General features: G+C 46.7%; 1 protein-coding gene across 1 annotated transcript; it reads left to right on the forward strand.

The window, feature by feature from the left end:
• The first annotated feature begins 455 nt into the window (after window positions 1-455).
• LOC147983271 (uncharacterized) lies at window positions 456-1,598 on the forward strand. Its single transcript, XM_087540680.1, has one exon. It carries the CDS (start codon window positions 456-458, stop codon window positions 1,596-1,598), a length of 1,143 nt encoding a protein of 380 aa, XP_087396806.1.
• The last annotated feature ends 7,162 nt before the right edge of the window (window positions 1,599-8,760 follow it).

The raw sequence follows: 8,760 nt of genomic DNA on the forward strand, positions 1-8,760 counted from the left end.
AAGATTAGAAAGATTAGAAAATATGCCATTCATAGTGAGGCTTGGTATCATTATGCTGTTGGATAAATTGTTACCTTAGTTGCGATCTTGATCGCATTTGTTGTTGCATTTAAATTCTTTAGCTAGGGAGTTATTTGTTTGTTGCATTTAAGTGTTGTATGAACTTTATGTATGAACTTGTACTAATTTGGTCTCTTCGGTGTTGTGTAATGAAGATGAGCCAACAATGGATGTACGATGACCGATGCTCTCCCGAGTTCATTAATGGCATGCAAACTTTTCTGCTTGCGGCTGAGGCAAACAAGCGGGCGAATGGTTTTATGCCTTGTCCATGTGTTGGATGTAAGAATGATAACAATTACTCTAAGTCAAGAACCATTCACGTCCACCTGTTTGAGTCCGGTTTCATGCCCCACTATAATGTTTGCACCAAGCACGGAGAAAGAGGGGTTATGATGGAAGACAATGAAGAAGAAGAGGACGACGACATCTATCCTGCCCATGATGGGTTCCCTGAATACGATGATACAACAATGGGGGAAGAAGCTGAGCCGGCAATGCGGGAAGAAGCTGAAGAAGAGGCATCAGATCAGCCCGCTAATGATCTAGGTCGGGCCATTGCCGATGCAAAGAGAAACTGCGCAAGTGATTTGGAGAAGAAGAAGTTGCAGCGCATGTTAGAGGATCACAAGAAATTGTTGTACCCGAATTGCGAAGCTGACAAGAAAAAGTTGGGCACCACACTGGAATTGCTGCAATGGAAGGCAGAGAATGGTGTATCTGACAAGGGATTTGGAAAGTTGCTGCTAATTATAAAGAATATGCTTCCAAAGGACAACGAATTGCCTGAGAGTACGTACGAAGCAAAGAAGGTTGTCTGCCCTCTAGGGTTAGAGGTGCAGAAGATACATGCATGCCCTAATGACTGCATCCTCTACCGCGGTGAGTACGAGGATTTGAATGCTTGCCCGGTATGCGGTGCATTGTGCTATAAGATCAGGCGCGATGACCTTGGTGATGTCGAGGGTGAGCGCCCCATGAAGAAGATTCCGGCCAAGGTGATGTGGTATGCTCCTATAATACCACAGTTGAAACATTTGTTCCAAAACGAAGAGCATGCCAAGGCGATGCGATGGCACAGAGAAGACCGTAAGAGAGACGGAAAGTTGAGAGTACCCGCTGACGGGTCGCAGTGGAGAAAAATTGAGAGGAAGTACGGGAAGGAGTTTGCAGATGACGCAAGGAACGTATGGTTTGGTTTAAGCGCAGATGGCATTAATCCTTTAGGGGAGCGGAGCAGCAACCATAGCACCTGGCCTGTGACTCTATGTTTGTATAACATTCCTCCTTGGTTGTGCATGAAGCGGAAGTTCATTATGATGCCAGTGCTCATCCAAGGCCCTAACCAACCCGGCAATGACATTGATGTGTACCTAAGGCCATTAGTTGAGGAACTCTTAGAGCTGTGGAATGGAATAGGTGTACATGCGTGGGATGAGCACATGGGGGAAGAATTTTACCTAAAGGCCTTGTTGTTCATGACCATCAAGGGATACCGCGCACCTGGCCTGCTCTTAGTAACCTTTCAAGACAGATAAACAAGGGATACCGCGCATGCACGCACTGTTTGGATGATACCAACAGTATATATTTGGACAATTGTAGGAAGAATGTGTACCTAGGACATCGTCGATTTCTTCCGAGCAGGCATCCCGTAAGAAAGAAAGGCAAGCATTTCAAAGGTGAGGCGGATCACCGGACGAAGCCTCGCCACCATACTGGTGCTGATGTACATGATATGGTCAAGGATTTGAAGGTAGTCTTTGGAAAGGGTCCTGGTGGACAACCTGTTCAGAATGACCCTGACGGACGCGCACCCATGTGGAAGAAGAAATCTATATTTTGGGACCTTCCCTATTGGAAAGACCTAGAGGTCCCCTCTGCAATCGACGTGATGCACGTGACGAAGAATCTTTGCGTGACCCTGCTTGGCTTCTTGGTCGTGTATGGGAAGACAATAGATACACTTGAGGACCGGCAACGTATGCATGGAAAAGATGGCATATATCAGGGTCATGCCAGCTACGCTCTTACCAAAGAAGAGAAGGAAATCTTCTTTGAATGCTTGCTCAGTATTAAGCTACCGTTTGGCTTCTCGTCGAATATAAAGGGAATAATAAACATGGCAGAGAAAAAGTTTCAAAACCTAAAGTCTCATGACTGCCACGTGATTATGACACAACTGCTTCCGGTTGCATTGAGGGGGCTTCTACCGGATAACGGTTCGATTAGCCATTGTGAAGCTATGTGCATTCCTCAATGCAATCTCTCAGAAGGTAATCGATCTAGAAATCATACCAAGGTTAGAGAATGATTTGGTGCAATGTCTTGTCAGTTTTGAGTTGGTGTTCCCACCATCCTTCTTCAACATCATGACACACGTCCTAGTTCACCTATGCGAAGAGATTACCATTTTGGGTCCTGATTTCTACACAATATGTTCCCCTTTGAGAGGTTCATGGGAGTCTTAAAGAAATATGTTCATAACCGTGCTAGGCCAGAAGGAAGCATCTCCAAGGGCATGATAATGAGGAGGTCATTGAGTTTTGTATTGACTTTATTCCTGACCTTAATCCGATTGGTGTTCCTGAATCGCGGCATAAGGGCAGACTGGATGGAAAAGGCACGCTAGGAGGGAATCAAAAAATATGTGTGGACGGACATTCTCTCACTGAAGCACACTACACAGTTCTACAGAATTCCGCCTTGGTGGCTCCGTATATGGACGAACACAAGAATTTTCTACGCTCCAAACACCTGGAGCGGTCTGATGACTGGATTACTCGTGAACAAACCAGGAGTTTCACCGGCTGGTTGCAGACACGTACCATGCATGATGCCTCTATTGAATATGACATGTACTCGCTGTCCCAGTTATCATTTTCAAATATAATGACTTTCAAAGGGTACGAGATTAATGGTAATACATTTTACACGATCGCCCAAGATAAGAAGAGCACCAACCAAAACAGTGGTGTCCGCTTTGATGCAACAACCAAGACGGGAAATGAAACATATTATGGTTACATAGAGGAGATATGGGAACTTGACTATGGACGTGGTTTGAAGGTCCCTTTGTTTCGGTGCAAATGGTTCAATATGACATGAGGCGGGGTAACGGAAGACCCGCAGTATGGAATGACAACAGTGGATCTCAACAATCTTGCTTATGCAGACGAACCATTCGTCCTAGCTAATAATGTGGAACATGTTTTCTATGTGAAGGATATGTCTACCAAGACGAGAAAAAGAAAAGATAAGGAAGCGAATGCATCATATGATGAGGCAAAGCGCCACATAGTTCTTTCCGGGAAGAGAAACATCGTGGGAGTGGATGACAAGACAGACATGTCAGAAGATTATGAAAAGTTTGATGAATTTGCTCCATTCACAGTGAGTATTGTCCCGAGCATCCAGTTAAATGATGAAGATTTTCCTTGGCTACGGCGCAAAGGACACACGCGAAGAAAAAGTTTCACACCCAAAGATCTGGGATGTGATCGGCTTCACTATCATCACTTTCTTTTGTGTTTCACACCCTAGAGGGAATCTCTGTAATAGTTAGGGTAGTTATGTGTTTTGGCATTTGAAACGCGAAGAAATTTTATGTGCAAACAAATTCATTCATGCATTTACTAATTTTTTCAGCTAAATGACCCCGAAATTGAAAAGCATTTCAAATGAACTCAAAAAAGGTTGAAAGTTGGCATGGTATCATAATTTCACCCACATAGCATGTGCAAAAAAGTAGAAAGGGTTACCGCAAAAACTAGATGCACTTCGTGTACAAAATTGACAATCTCTTTCGAAGTATCAGGGTTTCGGACGAAAACTCATCCGTTACAAAGGCATTTCATTTTTTAAATAACCTAAGCATTACAAAATTGAATATAATGATAAAACACACTAATATTAAACATAAGAAAAAGGAATCACTAAAAAAATCTATTTTCAAAGTTAAGTTATTCACAAACTAGTGATTCACACAAATTTCAAATAATTCAAAATGTAAACTATTAAAATTTGTAAACTACCAGCACTAATAGAAAGTTTGTAATTTTTTGTACCTAAAGCAAAAAGATTCACAAATAAACTCTAAATACAGCAAAAAACAACTCAAAAATAAATAAAACAAAAATAAATAAAGCAAAAAAAATTAAGAAAATAAAAAAGCCCGCCTACTGCGCCACAGCGGCTTGTATACGACTAGAAACCCAACATGTTGTTGGGCCAGGATGCAGGCCCACAAAGGCCCAGTAGGCCCACAGGGCAGCCCAAAACATTTAGGCCCAGTAGGCTTGCTTTGGAGAGGAGCTCGAGAGAGCTACCGCACTAGGGCTTATAAACCAGTGCGGACGCCCCTCGGCTAGCGAGGTGGGACTAAACATGACGCACCGCACCTGTGCCAGCGCACCCTCTTTAGTACCAGGTGGTGGCTCAAATCGGTAATAAAGGGGGGGGGCTCTTTAGTACCGGTTGGAGCCACCACCCGGTACTAAAGGGGGTGCGCTTCCCGCCGCTTGGCCTGACCAAAACAGACCTTTAGTACCGGTTGGTGGGTTCAACCGGTACTAAAGGTTGTTCTATATAAGAAAACACTTCAAAAAAATCAGTTTCTCATGTCTCCCTCTGCTTCTTTCTCCTCTGCCCCGTCACCGCCGCCCCTCGTCGCCGCCCCCATCGCCGTCTGTCGCCGTCCCCGTCCCCGTCGCCGCGCCCCGCCCCGCCCCGTCATCCTGTTGTCCCTGCCCCGCCCCGTCATCCTGTTGTCCCCGCCCGGCCCGTCCCAGTCCCAGTCCCCGTCGTCGCCGCCTCGTCCCCATCTCCGTCGTCACCGCCCGTCTCCGTCCCCGTCGCCGCGCCTCGCCGGTGAGCTCCTACCCCGGCCGCCATGTCCACACACACACACACACACACATTGTTATAGAAATGGTAGCAATTTTTCTGTTTTTAGTTATAGAAATATTAGAAATGTTAGTTATATAGAAATGTTATAAATTTCTTGTTTTTTAGTTATAGAAACATTTATAAAAATGTTAGTAATTTTTTTGTTTTTTAGTTATAGAAATATTAGAAATTTTAGTTATATATATAGAAATGTTAGAAATTTTAGAGTTAGTTTTAGCTAGATGAATTAGATTAATGTCAAATTGTTAGAATTTGCATATAGAATTTTAGTTATCACAATCCAATCATTTAAAAATGTTACTTTTGCAGGCATATAGTATTTGTTCTCGAGGATGCCCGGCCCGCATCCTCGCCGTCGACCCGTTCGCCACGACGTCCGGCTAACCCATGTCCGGGACTGGGCTCCGCCGGGCTAGCACTGGGAGGTTCTACCTGGAGGGGCGCGCTGCTTGGTGAGGAACCCGGCCTTGGGTCCCGTCATCGACCCTGATCTCCTTTGATGGCGTTCGCGTGGGCCACATTCGGTGCAAACAGAGCCAGCCCCGCCGGAGGTGGTGCATCGTCGTGTCAGGGAGGAGGACGAGCACGTCCATCGCTACATGGCTGCTATGGACGTCAGGTTCTCCAATACCTGGCAGGTTCTTTGGGCAGGTGACCGGAGATATGATCCTGTGATTGTTCCTTGTCTTTGGGTGTCCACCGCCCGCGCCCCAGGAACCGCGAGTGGCCTAGGTTCTTCTATAATATTCGATCTTTATTAGCTACCTAGCCAGTGATGTATTCGAGATTATATATTATTCGAGATGATGTATTCGAGATGATGTATTCGAGATTATATATTATTCAAGACGATGCATATTATGTACTATATGATTCAGTTTTTCCTTATTGATTGCATCCATGCATTGTAATTTGAATACTAAATTGTTTTATATTTCTTCTAGATTAGTGTTAAATAAAAGCTATGGCGAACAATACCAGCAGAGATGGAGAAGAGGCCATGTTCGAGATCATACGCAGCCCTACCAGTCCAGATGATTTGAATGAAGCAGATGACGGCTCCCAATATCTGAACAATACCGGAGAGGGTGATGATAAGATATTCGATTAGGAAGACCGAGCTGATGAAGTCATGAACTATGATTATGATGACACAGACAATGTTGATCTTGAAATAACAAAGACTACCGGCGAGGTATATTTATATAAGCATGCATCTAGTGATCATCACATGTTTTTTTTGATTTGAAGGTATATTAACGAATCGATCTTTCTTCTTTCAGCCCTCCGGATCGAGCAAATCTACTTCTACAGACAGAAGGACAAAGCGAGGCCCGGACAAAACGTTGAAGGAGGGTGTAAAGTACAACATCGATTCTATCAAAGCGGGTGGCGAACCCCTCATGCCTAAGACCATTGCGAACAAGTTCTTTCGTCAGTGTGGAGTTCTTGTGAAGGACCAACTCCCGATCTCCATTCAAGAATGGAAAGAGCCAAAAACTAAACGTCCAGATGTTACTTGGGTCGACGACAGAGCAAAAGCCATTCTTTGGGAATCTCTGATGGAACATTTCACCCTACCAGATTATTTCACTGATGCAGATGTGCAGAAAGTCAAGGACGCTGCTCTTAAGAAGATGGCAGTTGCATTCAACACCCACAAGAAAACTGTATGGGCCAACTACCTCGCTGCAAAAAGGAAGACTCTTGAATTCACGGGAACACTAGAGAAGCAAAGAGAGCACTGGCCCGCTTTCGTGGAATTCAAGGAATCAGAATTATATAAGGAACAGTCGAGAAAAACATGGCCAATGCCGCAAAAAAGACGCAGTTCCATAGGCTGGGGCTAGGTGGCTACGCGGTGGCAATGCCTAAGTGGGATAAGTCTGAGCAAGATATGGAGGATGCAGGGGTCACTCCGGTTACGAGGAGCTAGCCCCCCAGGTGCAGAACTTGGTTCTATGCGCACGGGGGGGGGGGGGGGGTGGAGTTGGACCCGAAGACAAGCGAGGTTTCGAAGAAGGCAAGTCTAAAAGGAGTCGAACAAAAGTTACTTGACGCAATAGAAGATGCTCGAAAGGGCGTGTTCACGCCCAACAGAGAGAAAGACGAGCTTACGCGCGCCCTAGGAAATCCTGAACACCCGGGAAGAACACGAGTCAAGGGCGTTATTCACTGGTATGAGGGATTTTCAGAATGGAACGACGACTACAGGACCCGTGCAAGAAAGAAGAGGGATGAGGAGAAGAAGAGGATGCTGGAGGAGGAGCAGAGGAAGCAGGACGCAGAACGCCTTCAAGGCCTAGAAGCAAGGCACGCGGACTTGGCACTCAAATTCCAGCAGCAGCAGCAGCAAATCGACTCACTTAGCCAGGAAAGGGGGTCTGAGCAGCGGCGGTAGCAAGCGGATGATCATCCAGCATTGGATAGCACCGTCCCATCCATGCCGAGAAGCAGCGTTGGTTCCGCCCCGGGCGACGCACTGCTGCATACATACCCTGTGGATGACATCATAGAGAACACTAACTGTGAGCTACACTTCAAAATGAAGAACATACCCATGAAGGTGGCGGACGGTGTTGCTTTTACAATTACCCCCGAAGCAACCTTCCATTGCGCTCCGATTCCAGTGGGCTATGCTCGTGTCTTGGTTGATGAGGTGGTGGACCCTTATTCGCGGCTACAGCTTGACATTCCTGGAGGTGACGACGAGCACACACTGGGAGAGGCCATACATCGTATCATCCTATGGAGAAAGGATCGCATCATCTTTCGAAGTCCACCGACGCCGCATCTGCTGACTCCTCCTCGAAGTCCGCCACCATGTCAGGAGACTCCCGCTCCTCCAAGTCCACAAACGCGTGAGCAGACTCCTCCTCGAAGTCCGCCACCGTGTCTGCAGACTCCCGCTCCTCCAAGTCCACGAACGCTTGAGCCGACTCCTCCTCGAAGTCCGCCACCATGTCAGCAGACTCCCGCTCCTCAAGCCCACCAATGCGTGAGCAGACTCCTGCTCCAACTCAGCCACGCCAGCCGTCCCTGCCGCCACAGCAATCGCAGAAGAGACACGCCGCAGCTATGGCGCATAGCGATACGAGTTGAGGTAGTATAGGAAGTATAGGCAGAGGCAAGCGATATAAATATGGTACAAGTAGCCTCGCTCCTCTTCCTCAGAGGCCTTACGACATGACCGAGGAGCAAAACAAAGCCATAGTGAAGGCCCAAGTGGACGCCCATTTTGGACCGAAACCGGCACCGCCGCCAAGGGAGAAAGTGCTTGAGGAAAAGATTGACCACTTCATTTGTATGGCTAGAGCACCAGCTCCCAAGCCTGTTGACTCTGACTACGAGCGCCAACTCAGGAAGGCACATCGAGCACGACTACAGAGGGAAGCGAGCTCGAGTTCGAGCCAACAAGCAGCTGCCAAAAAATGCGGGAAAACCGTTCCCCAGCTGGGAGAACAGGCGGCGCAATCGATCCCCCCGCTTGTTGTGCCAACAACACATGAGAGTATGCGTACCGTACATTATTGTGGGCAAACTGTTCCCCAGCTGAACAGTATGGTAATAACCAAGGAGCATTTAAGGCAGGCTAAAATGCTCGGTATCAGTGTTGGAAAACTCCTCGACATCGAGCCCATGTCTCCTCTTAGAGAGGAGGAAATAAAACGGCAATATGTCCGCGGCCAACCTTTGGTCAAGCCCGAGGAGGTCAAGAACCTCCCAACTAGAATGTATGAATTGCATCAGTGGTACATGAACATTACCAAGATTTCCAATCAAGAGTCCCTC

This window comes from Triticum urartu, chromosome 2A (assembly GCF_056163025.1).
Source record: "Triticum urartu cultivar PI428250 chromosome 2A, HENAU_Tu73, whole genome shotgun sequence".
Classification (NCBI taxonomy): Eukaryota; Viridiplantae; Streptophyta; class Magnoliopsida; order Poales; family Poaceae; genus Triticum; species Triticum urartu.

Coding starts and splice junctions, on each gene's coding strand:
- LOC147983271 (XM_087540680.1), top strand. CDS start 456: ATGGAAGACAATGAAGAAGAAGAGGACGACGACATCTATCCTGCCCAT.